A 13,711-nucleotide genomic window follows, 5' to 3' on the forward strand; every position below is an offset into this window, starting at 1 on the left:
TAGCTCCCCAACCAGGGATTGAACCTGTGTCCTCTGCATTCACAGGCAGATTCTTAACCACCGGACCACCAGGGAAGACCCACTTTTGATATTTTAACAGGCTGGGTTCAGTCCAGGAAAGTCAGCCCTGGCTTTGAGCATAAGGAATAATCCATACTGAATTCCAGGCCAAGGTAATTTATGGAAATATTAACATTTGCTGTTTTGTTTTTCCTTCACTCATTCCAAGCAGGTAGCAAAGCCATTTGAAATTTCCTTGCCTCTGGGATTTTTCCAGAGTGGAAAGCAGAAGCAGCCTGAAGTCACTGGCTCCTGAGGCCTGTTGGGAAAGTAAACTCTTGGCTGAGTAGAGTTCAAGAGTGATAAGGCCTTGGCAGGGGTGGGGCGGTGGGGGTGTGTTCACCACAGGGGAGGGGGTGCTTCCCTAGCCCATAGAGATTTTCCAGACCATGAGGTGAGCACCCCTAGGATGAGGGTGACCGTCCTGTCACAAGGAATGACAGCCTTTGCCACTTGCCTAAAGCCATCTCCCCCTTCTTGTCCTCGAGGAGGGTTCCCCTGGAAGGTCACCCCAGCCCAGCTTTCGGGGGGGAGGACTCCGATGAACAGAAGCCAGCAGAGGCAGAGGTGCTCTTCCCTTCCTGATCCTTGACTGACTCCCGTGCAGAGGTGGTGCTTGGCGCCTCGGCTGCCATCCTCAGATCCAGAGAGGAAAGACCCTGACCCAGAATCACACCATCTCCCAGTGCTGAGCGAAAGCCTACACCTGCACACCTCCAGATCTCTGCCGTGTGAGAAAAGCAGATCTCTGCCGTTGAGCTACTGTCAGCCAAGTGTTTTATCCTGAAAAGCATCTTCAGTGACGCAGAGTAACTGTGGGAATGCTCCTGGATGTCCTCTGTTTTCCCTGCAGAACTACTCTCCACCCTTTCCATCCTGCTGGCCTCCAGCAAGACTGTCCTTCAGGGATGAGACTGCATGACAGCGTCCCTGGTTCTCTGGCTTCCTGGTGGGGTCAAAGCCAGAGACGGGAGGAGAGAGGAGTCAAGTATTTATTCTCTGGGTTCCCCCCGCCCCCAGAGGCTGCTGTGGGTTGACACAAACTACTATGTATAAAATAAGCTACAGGGGGCAATTCCCTGGCAGTCCAGTGGTTAAGACTCTGTGCTCCCATTGCAGGGAGTATGGGTTCAATCCCTGGTCAACCCCTGGACAAACCACGGTCAGGGAACTAAGATCCTGCATGCCTCAGGGAGGAAAAAAAAAAAAAGCCACAGGACACATTGTACAACATGAGGAACACAGCCAATATTCAACAATAACTACAAATATAGCTAATATTTAACAACAACTATAAATATAAATAACATTAAAAATTTATGAATCCCTATATTGTACACCTGTAACTTATGTAATACTGTACATCAACAATACTTCAATTAAAAAAAAACAAAGAGCTCTGAAAATGGATGGTGGTGATGGGTGCACAACAGTATGACTGTACTTTGTACCTTCTGAATTGTACACTTAAAAATGATTAAGATGGTAAATTTCATGTTATGCATATTTTAGCACAATTTTGAAAAGTGAAAAAAAAAGTGATACCCCTTCACAGCTGTAATTTTAAAAATGGAAAATAAGTTTTGGTGAAGCTGTGTGGAAACTGGAATCTTTGTACATTACTGGTGGGAATGGTGCAGCTCCTGTGGAAAACAGTCTGGCAGAGTCCCAAAAGATTAAACAGAGAGCCACCATGTGACTCAGCAATTCCACTCCTAGATACACAATCCCTAATCTTTGGCCCTGCATCCAATTTAGGACTAACCGCAGAAAGCTAAGTGTGTACTCCTAATCAGTCTCAAAGGATGCCCAGATTCTAGTTGGCCCTCCTCCAGCTTCCCTGTGCCCACACCTCCTACGGGTGCATCTGAAGCTCTCCACTATAAAGCATTTCCTCTCCTCTGCTTGCCTTTGAGTCTCTGCCAAATGCAAGTGATGCTGCCTGACTACCTGGGTATAGCAAGCTCTCAATGAACAATCTTTTTGGTCCTCATTTGGGTGGTCTTTACTGATTTCTACAAAGGCCAAGCTCCTATTGGCGGCCTCCTCCTTGCTTGTCACCCTCCCCGGGGGCCAGGTAATCATTCTTGCATTTCCAGCCCCACTGACCTTAGCCCTAAGCACCTCCATCTCCTTATGGTTTCCCTAAGCCCTCGCTACACCTTTAGAAAGTCTCTTTGTTAGACTCTAGTGAGACTCCTGGTAGAATAAAATCAAAGTTCAAATTTCAATCTGTAATAGGAAAATAAAGAAACCTACACTTCTTTCCTGCCTGTGTTTAGGGCTGAGAATCACTTCATTACCAGGAGCAAAAAGCAAGTGGGATGATAGATGGATAACAGCGCAAATGTCCCAGCAAGAGAATGGGTACATGCAGTGTGGTGTATGAGACTTTCCTGGCGGTCCAGTGGTTAAGATTCTGCCTTGCCAAAGCAGGGGTTGTGAATTCCATCCCTGGTTGGGGAGCTAAGATCCTACATGTCAAGCAGCATGGCCAAAAGATTAAAAAGAAAAAAGTTTTTTTAAGTGTGGAGTATTACACAATATTGTAAAGCAACTATACCTCAAAAAGATTTTTTTTTAAAGTGTTATATACTTATGAAGTGCAACACCACTCAGCAATACAAAGGAACACACTGCTGATACACTCAGGAAGACATTTGGTAGAGTGGAAGAATCCAGACACAAAGACAGCATACTGTATGGTTTCATGTGTATAAATTTTAGAACAGGTAAAACTAATCTATGGTGAAAGACATCGGGACAGTGGTTGCTGGTTGCCTCAGAGAAGGGGAAGATGGAAATCGGCACGAGGAAACTCTGGGGAGTAATGATATTATTTTACATCTTGGCTGTGGGGTTTGTTACACTATCATCTACATATGTCAGCACTTATCTGTTCACTTTGGATCTGTGCGTTTCACCACGTGCAAACTGTATTCAATATATCTTACCTTTGATGGTAAAGAGGGTTGGGATTTGACCCCCTCAAGAGGAGGAGCTCCCCAACCTGAGGAGACTACCTTCTGAGGTCCCGCTTGGAGGAAGAGGGCACAGTTCCAGAGGCGCAGTCCGAGCCCTGACACGACCCCGCGCGGGGCCAGACCCCAGGAGGCGGCTGGGCCCCCGCCCGCTGACCCGGGCTCCCGGGCGGGCCCCGTCTCCTCTCCTGAGGGACGGTCTCTGAGGGGCACCTGTCCGCGGGCTGACTCCCGCACGGCCCCCTGAACATTCTTGACGCCACAGTCCGGCAACGAGCGAACAGGTGCAGAGTGAAGGCCTTCTGACAGGAAGACCACCCGCGGCCGCCTCCCCCCGGGCGTTTGTCTGGGCTCTGGGAGTCTACGCAGGGTTCCAGACACCGGGACGGGCCAGACAAGTATTCGCGGCAAAGGGAACCCAGGAAAAGGCTCTTCACTGTACACTGGGTTGGCCAGACAACCTTGGGGTCCAGAGGCCCCGGCCTCCGACCTGTAAGGAGGCGCCCACCGCTGGGGCCGGGGCCTGGAGGGCGGCGGGTGTTCCACCCGGAGGGAAAACGCCCAGAGACCAGAAGTCGGAGCTGTGGAGAAAGACTCCGCCCTCAGGGGGCCTTTCTCTGGGCGGGGGCGGGCAGAGCGCGCAGTCTCAGGGGCGCGCGCGGGAGGGCACCGCTTGCCCCGCGCCGCGCCCTTAGCCCCGCCCCCAGGGGCTCCGTCCGGTCCGGCCCGCCCCCTTAGCCCCGCCCCCAGGGCTCCGTCCGGCCCGGCCCGCCCCCTTAGCCCCACCCCCAGGGCTCCGTCCGGCCCGGCCCGCCCCCTTAGCCCCACCCCCAGGGCTCCGCCCGGTCCGGCCCGCCCCCTTAGCCCCACCCCCAGGGCTCCGTCCGGCCCTCCCCGCCCCCTTAGCCCCGCCCCCAGAGGGCCCGCCCCGCCCCGCCCCGCCCCGCCCCGCCCCGCCCCGCAGCTGCGCGTCTTCCCAGATCGCCGCCGGCCGCGTGCAGGGGGCGCGGCGCCCGCGGGGCCCGGGCCGGCTGTCGGCTCCCAAGGCCACGGCCACGGGTCGGCCCCGGTCGTGCTCTCCCACCGGCCGCGCCCCAGCCCACTCAGGCTCGGCGGCTGCCTCCTCGCATTTGTGCTTCACCAGGGCCCCCTCCAGCGGCCCCTGGCCTCTCCCCTGCCTCGTGCCCTCCCGGCGCTTGCTGCCATCCCGGCTCGCTCCACCAGGCCTGTGCCCTCCTGTGCCTCGACACCGGCCCCACCCAACAGCTAGCAGACTGGTAGATCACAGCTTAATGTCTCCCTCCGAGTGGGGCCTCCTGCTTTGGTATTAGTAATAATAACAACAATGATTATGATAACCCCTTGGCTGGTGGTAATGTGTTTTTTTTTTTTACTTTTTTTTTTAAACTGTTCCCCACTCCTTTCCCACGTAGGCTCCTAAGGCAGGACTTTGTGTTTCTTTCTTTTGTTTATTCTGTCCCAGCGGAAGCCTGGTAAGCTCTGGTTGATAAGATGGATGAACTTGAACAGGTGGTGGGTTTCACATGGACAGGGCTCACGCTCTGCATTCTGTTTCATAACCTGCTTTCCCACCTGATGCATTGTGGCCGTCCCTTCCTGTCATAGCAGTCCTTTAGAAAGCACAGAGCGCCCCACAGGTAGTCAAAAAGGAAAAGTACCAGATGGGCCAGGCCTTTTCATGAAGTAGGACCTGTACTCTAAGCATCCCCATCTTACATATTAATACTTACAAAAGGGATCAGAGAGGCTGAGTAACTTGCCCAAGGCCCCCACAGCTGTTTTGTGCCAAAACCTGTGAACCACCACACTAGAGTCATCAGTGCAATGGAAATGAAAAATAGCCATGAGATACCATTTTACCCATGTGTTTTGGGGTGCTTGCCCTGTGCCTGATGGCCTCACCTTCAAATTTCTCACCCCCCAGTTTCCCAGTTGCTGGGAAAGGGTCCTACTGCCCACCGGAAGTAGGCCTCCTTGCCTCCTGCTTTTCCTCCTGGTGCAGCCTCCACCAGCTCTTGCCGGGACAACAGCAGGGGCCCCCTGGCTGGCCCTGAGCCCAGTCCTGCCTTTCGATGCCATGTGCTCAATTCTAAGGGCACGATGCCTGGTTGGGGGGGCCGGGCTCCACGTGAACGGGCAGTGGGTGGCTTGCCCTCTGAACCATGCGGCACACAGCTCACGTGACCACCGCTGACACTGAACTGAGCCTTCAGTGAGCCGCCTTGGCCATCCCGAGACGAGGGGCGCATCCTCAGCCCACCGGTCACCCGTGCCTCCCCATGCTGCAGTCCCTGCCCCTCCTCCTACGTGACCACACTGCCCATGGGGTGCTGAACCACTGCACACCAACTCGATTACTCGCCCAAGGTCTTCCAGACTATGAGAGACTGAGCTGGGGCTCAAATCCTGCCCAGACCTGGCTGCTGCTCGAAGGGCCCCTCCAGAAGCAGGGCCTGGAGAAGGAAACCTGACTGTCCTTTCCCCTTAGCTGGTCGAGGGCCACCTTGTTCGGCCCACCTTTACCCTTCTCACTGGCCCAAACTCGGCCATGGTTGCAGCTGCTGCCATCCCAGGCCCTGATGCCAGCCCAGGCCCTGATGCCAGCCCTGCTCTGGCACATCCTATCCAGTGGGCACATGCTCAGGAAAGGGATTATCACCTCAAGGTCTTCAGATAGCAGCCTGGTGCACAGGGATATAATAGGGACCCTGCAGCAGGCATCCCACACCTCTCTGAAGGCAGCACCATGAACTTCCTTTGGCTTCTCTCCTGCTACGCCCTCCTGGGCACAGCCTTTGGTAAGTACCTGGGCAGGCAGAGGCCAGAAAGGCTGTCTCCCCTTCCACCAACTGTTGGAAGGGATGCTGGCTCCACCAACCCCCAGATAAGCTAGGGGCAGTTCCCGGGGTCCCGGCTCTCAGCTCAGCCATGCACGGTGCTGTGCGGGTCTCTCTCCCTCTCTGAGCCTCATGTCTCTAGAATGAGGACGCTGGGAAGACTGGACCACACCATCCAGTGTGAGGTCCCCAGGGTGGAGGTGTGCAAGGAGGGTGGGCCCTGTGCAAGGAGGGGGAGCGGTTCTAGAGGGCCAGAAAGTTCTGTGAAGAGTTAGTGGCTCCCAAGCAGCCTCAGATGATGAGCAAGTGGGCGGGCGTGGCTTGGCCCCCATCAGCTCTTTCAGGCCCTGAACCAGCCCTTTTAAACTTTCAAATTTGTGTTCACTGTGTGTCGGGCACAGAGTAAGTTCCTGCTTTGCCTTAGTAGTCAAAGCATCTTTCATCTTTATTATATACCAACTCTATGAGGTTGCCTTACGATCCCCATTTTGCTGATGGGAAAACTGAGTGAGTAAGCTGGGCAGTGTGATAGGGCTGGGTTCAAACCCACAGAGCCCAGCCTCCTAGCCTGTCCTCTGGTGCTGCCACCACATTGCACTCGGTCTGCTGGCCTCTGCTGTCCCTGGGGTATTCCTGGGGCCATGGGTCCTGGGTGAGACCTTGGCCTCCATGCCTCCATACTCCCTCCCCAGGCTGCGGGGTCCCCGCCATCCAACCTGTGCTGAGCGGCCTCTCCAGGATCGTCAACGGGGAAGAAGCTGTCCCTGGCTCCTGGCCCTGGCAGGTGTCCCTGCAGGTGAGGGGGTTTCTGTGTGCGAGGGGGCAGGCACCGGGTCTGCTGGGCAGGGGGCTGCTGCCTGGGTCGGTGCTGCTGGTGTCCAGGGATGCGCTGGGAGGGATGCGCTGACCCTCCCCATCTTCCTCCAGGACAGAACCGGCTTCCACTTCTGCGGGGGCTCCCTCATCAATGAGAACTGGGTGGTCACCGCTGCCCACTGCGGTGTCACGTGAGGGCCCCGGGTCCCCAGGAAACCCTTTGGGGTGGTTTCTTCCAGCACTGAGGACTTGCCCTTTAATGCCATTTCCCAGTTTCTTTTTGTTTGTTTCTCCTCCCCCGGGGTCTCCTTCTCTCCCTGGCGAGGGTCTCCCCTGGAGCGGAGGGCAGGCTGCCCCTAGCCAAGTTGGGCCCCCAGCAGGCTTCGAGCCCCAACCCCGAGGTTCTTACCTGCCTGCCCCGAGGCCGCCCTGCATTCTCAGCAGCCTGAGCCGCGGCAGCCACGTCGGGCCACCCGCCTCCCAGGTTCTAATATTGAGATGTGCAGCAAATCCAGGACCTGCCGGTCTCCCGGGGTCGCGGGGAAAACTTGCGACAGGCGGGACCGCACAGTGGATTCCGAGCTTCAAGCTCCGACCCACACCACACCCCTGTGAGCACGCGCACAAAGACACGCAAACTCTCGCACGTGTTTGTGCCCCGACGCACATGCGCACTCCACGCCCCACCTACCAGCCTCCAGCGGGAACCTCTCTTTTCTTTGGCTCTCTGCAGAACCTCCGATGTTGTCGTGGCTGGGGAGTTTGACCAGGGCTCAAGCTCTGAGAGCATCCAGAAGCTGAAGATTGCCAAGGTATGGTGGCCCTACGGGGTCGTCCAGGTGTGACCCCAGTTAGGGCGGTCCCTTGGGAGTGGCCACCCACATGAAGTCCCAGACACTCCAGTCCCCTCGGTCACCCCGATACCCCAACCCCGATACCCCATCACGATGGAGCAAAGCAGAAGGCCAGGTGTGTGAGGCTCCAGGAAGGGAAGGTCTGCACCTTGAGCCTGGGCTGCAGTTCCTGGCTTCTCCCCAGACCCCAAAGGCGGCTGTTTGTCTCCCTCCCCCCACCACCCCCCACACACAGGTTTTCAAGAACTCGAACTACAACTCGTTAACCATCAACAACGACATCACCCTGCTGAAGCTGTCGACGGCGGCGAGCTTCTCCCAGACCGTGTCCGCCGTGTGCCTGCCCAGCTCCAGCGACAACTTCGCCGCTGGGACGATGTGCGCCACCACGGGCTGGGGCCTGACCCGATCCACCAGTGAGTGAGGGGTGGCCACGGGCCACCACGGGCTGGGGCCTGACCCGATCCACCAGTGAGTGAGGGGTGGCCATGGGCCACCACGGGCGGGTTGGCTGGGAGGCGGGGAGCACAGTCGCTGACCACCCACCCTGCCCTTCCAGATGCCAACACCCCTGACCGGCTGCAGCAGGCGTCCCTGCCCCTCCTGTCCAATACCAGCTGCAAGAAATACTGGGGCACTAAGATCACCAACGCCATGATCTGTGCGGGCGCCAGCGGTGTCTCCTCTTGCATGGTAGGGCCCCCCAGCCCCAGGAGGGTTCAGGCCAAGGGCTTGGGCAAAGAGGGAGGAAATGGAAGCCGTAGGCAGCCCTCTTTCAGGGCCTGCCATTCTCTTCCGGAGCATTCCTGCCAGAGTAGCTGGGAAGACAGGCTCCCGGAGAACCCCCAGTGGCCTCAGCAGAGGGGCACTAGAGCGGGGCCTCTGCTCTCAGAGCTGCCATGTCACAAGATGCCCTTGATGTCCGCGTCTGAGCAGTGGCACCTCTTGACCTCGTGCAGTGCACAGCCTGAGCAGCAGAGCATGGCGGCCCTAAAGGCTCCTGAAGGGGTTGGCAGACCTTCCCCTCTCCCGGTGGCCCTGTGGCCAGCACCACGCTGTACTTTCCTCCTGTCAATCAAACCTGCTCTACTGAGCCTCTGTTATAGGACCCCAGGGGTGACCCAGGCTTCCAGGGGCACAAACCACAGGAGCTGCTGAAGTTTCTTTCACAACCCCTCTAATATGCACATGCTGACCTTCCACTGGCTGTCCAGTCTGGGACTGGGCGCTGGGAACAACGTTCACGAGTCTCTGGGCTGCCAGCTCCAAGCCCCCTCCTCCCTGTCCTGCAGGGCGACTCTGGTGGCCCCCTGGTCTGCAAGAAGAACGGAGCCTGGACCCTGGTGGGCATCGTGTCCTGGGGCAGCAGCACGTGCTCCACATCCACCCCTGGCGTGTATGCCCGCGTCACCGCTCTCGTCAACTGGGTGCAGCAGACCCTGGCCGCCAACTGAGCCCCCAGCCTCACGCTGGCCTCCCTGCCAACCTTGCTCCTACGTAGCCCCAATAAACTGGTGGAAGACATGTTGATGGTGTCTGTGTCCTGTGCTGGGGTTTCTGGGAGTTTGTTCTTCTCCTGAACTTGGACCTTCACTGAACCAGGTGGTGGGGGGTGTCCAGGAGGGCTCCTCGTTGGTGTACCTCCCACGAGTGGCCAGAAGGGGTGCACACAGATGAGGGAGGACCTTGGCCTCCCGCCTCCCCCTGCGGGGTCCTCTCCGTCGACCCTTGGCTCCTTGTGCTCAAGGCCTGCCCTGGGGAGGGGGCACCTGGGGGTGGAGTCTGGTGCTGGCCCCACACACTTGTGACTCCAGGAAACCTTCCCAGGAGCGGCCCCCAAGGGCTGTCTCTTTCCCAAGCCCGCGCTGCAGTCAGGTGCTTCTCAGCCCAAGGTCTTCTGATAAGGAGGGGATGGTGAGGCAGGCTGTGATTGGTGGGCCAGGGCAATATATTGGGGGTCCCTCAGGCAGACCCCATCTCCCCTGCTGAGCCGCACACCATGGCCCTTCTCTGGGTTGTCCTTGGCTTCTTCCTCTTTGGCAGCAGCTTCGGTAAGTGCAGGGCTCAGGGAGGCCTGGCAGCCCCAGGTCAAGCCTCACCCCTGCCCTGGCCCCCAGCCCCAGAAGCAGGGGACGGGAGGGTCCAAGTCCTCGTACCTTGAACCACCCCTGCCACCCACCCCTCCAGGTGCCCCTCCGACCCTCCTTGGGCACCTACACCCGGCTCCCCACTCCTCCGCTGGGCCTGGGGCCCTCCTGCCACCTGGAGGTCCCTTGGGCTCCTGACTTGGTCTCCTCCATTCGCTCAGAAGCCTTGGGGTGGTCTGGGCTCCTCTGCCCTCCAAACGTGCCACTGAGCCATGTGAACTCTGCCTCAGGAATGTTCCCCAGGTCCATCCATCTTGCCCGGCCCCTCCACCCTCTGGGTTTGGACACACTCCTGGGTTGGTGTCACCCCACCTATGGTAATTGTTCAGTCGCTCAGTCGTGTCGGATTCTTTGCGACCCCATGGATTGCAGCACACCAGGCTTCCCTGTCCTTCACCATCTCCCAGAATTTGCTCAAACTCATGTCCATTGAGTCAGTGATGCCATCCAACCATCTCATCCTCTGCTGCCTCCTTCTCCTCCCGCCTTCAATCTTTTCCAGCATCAGGGTCTTTGCCAATGAGTCAGTTCTTCGCATCAGGTGGCCAAAGTATAGGGTAATACTCTCACGCAAATCTGCTCCCCCTGAAGACTCAGAGGCCATGAGAGCACCCAGGACCTCCTAGCCTCTGGGAAAGGATCCTGGACTCAGAGGGGACTGACACTCCCCTCAAGGCACATAGCAGCCCGGGCCTGGGCCCTAATTGCAGAGACCCTCCGCTTCAGGGACCGTCCACAAGAATGTCTAAGGGCAGCTGTCAGCTAGCCAGGAGGGGGCTAAATTTCTTGCAGCAGACAAAGCTCTGGGTGCCAGGGTGCCACGGAGGCCTGGAAGAGCCACGTCTGCACCCTGATCCCCCTTGAGGCACCATCTACAGACCAGCGCCCCGTCTCTGCCCCTCAGGCTGCGGGGTCCCCGCCATCGACCCTGTGCTGAGCGGCCTCTCCAGGATTGTCAACGGAGAGGACGCCGTGCCCGGCTCCTGGCCCTGGCAGGTGTCCCTGCAGGTGAGGGGGGGCTGAGGAGGAGCAGGTTAGACGGGGGGAGCTGAGGCGGGAGAGGCAAGGCTGACTCTCTCCCAACCCCTCCCTAGACCAGGTCCGGGTTCCACTTCTGCGGAGGCTCCCTCATCAATGAGGACTGGGTGGTCACTGCCGCCCACTGCGGGGTCAGGTGAGGCCCCACCTCACCTGCTCAAAGGGACCACCTTCACCTCCCAGCCCCAAGCAGGCTCAGGGAGTGGGCACGGGGCTGCTGAGGGGGGCAAGGGGCTGGGGGCGGCTGCTCTTGTTCCCCACCTGCAGGCAGAACAGTCTCCAGGAAAAGCCACCCTCCACCCCTGCCAGCACCCTGGCCCCCAGACCCCAGCTTGGTCCAGGACAGCGGGTCTGGGCCTCCGCCTTCACAGTACAGGCAGAGAAACCGAGGCCCAGGGAGAACAGGGGTGCCCCGGGGTCCCCGCATGATGGGGCCCAGGTGGGCTCGCCGGCCTGGCACAGTGCCCAGGCCTCTGCGGGGGTGGCCGTGAGCCTGAGCTCTGTCTGTGGCTTCCTTTCTAGGCAGGGTCACCTGGTGGTGGCCGGGGTGTCCGACCAGGGCTCCGAGGAGGAGGACGGCCAGGTGCTTAGAGTCGCGGAGGTACTCACGGTGGGCGGGCAGCGCAGGGAGGTGGGGGGGAGAGCTGGGGCGGGGAGGAGGGGGGCGCTGGGGGGGGGTCATGGACTGAGGACCCTGACCAGCGGCTCCGCTTCACCCCGCTGGCACCTCTCTAGGCTGACTTTCTGTTCTTCTCCTTCCCAAACACAGCTCCTTTACAAACACTCAAGGTTGTTTTGCTCATTGTAGGAAAATGCAAAATGTCACATGCCACTCCCCCCTCCCCCGCCAATTTGGTCTGTTCGGCCTCATCTGTGTTCCCTCAACACCCTTTGCACCCCCACCTCCCAACTGCACGCCTGCGCCCCCCTTGCCCCCGCCCCTGCGGCCTGCCCAGTCCCCGCCGTTCCGCGCAGGTCTTCGAACACCCGCAGTGGGACCTGCGCGCCGTGCGCAACGACGTGGCCCTGCTGAAGCTGGCGGCGCCCGCCCGCCTCTCTGCAGCCGTGGCCCCCGTCTGCCTGCCCAGCGCCGACGCCAGCTTCCCCGCGGGCTCCCTGTGCACCGTCACCGGCTGGGGCAAGACCCGGTACAACGGTGAGTGTCCGTGAGAACTGCTCAGGGCCCAGACTCCTTCTGTGCTTTCAGCTAAGTCCTGAGCACAATCGGAAATCGCAACAATCAACCTTCCCTTTCTTTACCTAAAGAAAGTGAAAGTGAAGTCGCTCAGTCGTGTCCGACTCTTTGCGACCCCATCGACTGTAGCCCACCAGGCTTCTCTGTCCATGTGGTTTTCCAGGCAAGAGTACTGGAGTGGGTTGCCATTGCCTTCTCGAGATGATCTTCCAGACCCAGGGATTGAACCCGGGTCTCCTACATTGTAGGCAGACGCTTTACCGTCTGAGCCAGGGAAGTCCACTTAACCCTCTTAATTAAAAACCTATCAAGCAAAATTAAAAATGAAGTTTAACAATATATACCTGACCAGTTGAAGAAACACCTAAGTTCCAGCACCTGTGTTGCCCCCTCTAATCTGCATGGAGGTAGACTGGGACAGGTGGGTGTGCCCAGCACCCCTGAAGTCAGGCCCGAGCACCCAGGTTGCCCCTCCCTCCCTGACCCCAGCCGCCTCAGGCTCTTCCTCGCGTCCTGCTGGTCCTTTAACAGGCCGCGAGCAACCAGGAAAGGACAGAACAGGGAGGTGCTCCCTCGTGGGTCCCCCCAGCGCCCCCAGGCAGAGGAGGACTGGGGAGAAGGGCCAGCAGGCAGGGCTTGCTTGACCAACTGTGCTGCGAGTGCAGAACCGCACTGCCTGGCGTGGAACCGAGAGGGACCGCCTCCCAGACTCTGGGAAGGTGGCGCTCAGCACCCACGACCGTCCTGATGGAGTTGGCCCGTGCAGCAGGAGGGCAGGGTTCCGGCGGGCGCAGGTCTCCTCTCCCTGGGCCCCTGACCCCATGCCCTCTGTCCTTCCAGCCTTCGATACCCCTGACAAGCTGCAGCAGGCCACCCTGCCCATCCTCTCTAATGCTGACTGCCAAGAGTTCTGGGGCAGCAAGATCACCGACGTGATGATCTGCGCGGGGGCCAGCGGTATCTCCTCTTGCATGGTACGGCCTGCTACCCTGCCCACCTTCACTGGCTCCCCCTGGTCAGGCCAGGAGGGCTGTCCTCTCTGCCACGACCTCCTTACCCTCACTTCACTTCAGTGTCCCAGTGAAGGCGTGGACCAGAGCTATCAGAGGCCCCTGGTGAGAGCTGGCCCTGACCAGGTGTGGTGTGAGGCTTCCAGGGGTGTTTAATCTCACACCATGCTCACAAAGCGGACATTTCAGGCTGTTTTATAGGTGACGGGAGGCTGAGAGGACCAGCCCTTGCCCCAGGCCCCCCAGGAGTTGGGGGCAGAGCAGGGGCTGCCCTTTGAGTAGGTCCGAGTGCCCTTGGTCTGCACCCCCTGGGCTCGGCCAGGTCCAGGCACACCGGGGCCTGGCACCTTCTTTCTGGCTTGGACAGTCCTGTCTACCTCCTGCAGGGCGACTCTGGCGGTCCCCTGGTCTGCCAGAAGGATGGAGCCTGGACCCTGGCGGGCATTGTGTCCTGGGGCAGCAGCCGGTGTAGCCCATTCTTACCTGGTGTGTATGCCCGGGTCACCAAGTTCATTCCCTGGATTCTTGAAGTTCTGGAGGCCAACTGAACCTCTGCCCCACCCCAGCTCCCATCTGTGTAAAACCCAATAAAACTGCCTGCATCTTCACCTCTGCGTCTTCGCTGGGCTGGATGAGGGGTGGGAGGGTGGCCACCTTTCCTGAGGACCCTCGAGTTCAGAGCTGAGAGGGCTGGCAGATCGCCCAGCCCTACATCCTTCTTCACAGAGATGGGGACTGAGGCCCAGATTCAC

General features: G+C 58.8%; 2 protein-coding genes across 2 annotated transcripts; both read left to right on the top strand.

Annotated features, from left to right (window-relative positions):
* The first annotated feature begins 5,808 nt into the window (after positions 1-5,808).
* LOC133049905 (chymotrypsinogen A) lies at positions 5,809-9,023 on the top strand. The gene is made up of 7 exons (XM_061133947.1): positions 5,809-5,860; positions 6,592-6,695; positions 6,827-6,906; positions 7,449-7,527; positions 7,805-7,985; positions 8,129-8,262; positions 8,862-9,023. The coding sequence occupies exons 1-7, from the start codon at positions 5,809-5,811 to the stop codon at positions 9,021-9,023; spliced, it is 792 nt and encodes a 263-aa protein (XP_060989930.1).
* A 545-nt stretch (positions 9,024-9,568) lies between these two features.
* LOC133052488 (chymotrypsinogen B-like) lies at positions 9,569-13,507 on the top strand. The gene is made up of 7 exons (XM_061137414.1): positions 9,569-9,620; positions 10,621-10,724; positions 10,811-10,890; positions 11,277-11,355; positions 11,730-11,910; positions 12,790-12,923; positions 13,346-13,507. Exons 1-7 carry the CDS (start codon positions 9,569-9,571, stop codon positions 13,505-13,507), a joined length of 792 nt encoding a protein of 263 aa, XP_060993397.1.
* The last annotated feature ends 204 nt before the right edge of the window (positions 13,508-13,711 follow it).

This window comes from Dama dama, chromosome 4 (assembly GCF_033118175.1).
Source record: "Dama dama isolate Ldn47 chromosome 4, ASM3311817v1, whole genome shotgun sequence".
Taxonomy (NCBI): domain Eukaryota; kingdom Metazoa; phylum Chordata; class Mammalia; order Artiodactyla; family Cervidae; genus Dama; species Dama dama.

Coding starts and splice junctions, on each gene's coding strand:
- LOC133052488 (XM_061137414.1), top strand. CDS start 9,569: ATGGCCCTTCTCTGGGTTGTCCTTGGCTTCTTCCTCTTTGGCAGCAGC. Junction 9,621..10,620: donor CCTCTTTGGCAGCAGCTTCG/GTAAGTGCAGGG, acceptor TCTGCCCCTCAG/GCTGCGGGGTCCCCGCCATC. Junction 11,911..12,789: donor GGGCAAGACCCGGTACAACG/GTGAGTGTCCGT, acceptor CTGTCCTTCCAG/CCTTCGATACCCCTGACAAG.
- LOC133049905 (XM_061133947.1), top strand. CDS start 5,809: ATGAACTTCCTTTGGCTTCTCTCCTGCTACGCCCTCCTGGGCACAGCC. Junction 5,861..6,591: donor CCTCCTGGGCACAGCCTTTG/GTAAGTACCTGG, acceptor CTCCCTCCCCAG/GCTGCGGGGTCCCCGCCATC. Junction 6,907..7,448: donor GCTGCCCACTGCGGTGTCAC/GTGAGGGCCCCG, acceptor GGCTCTCTGCAG/AACCTCCGATGTTGTCGTGG.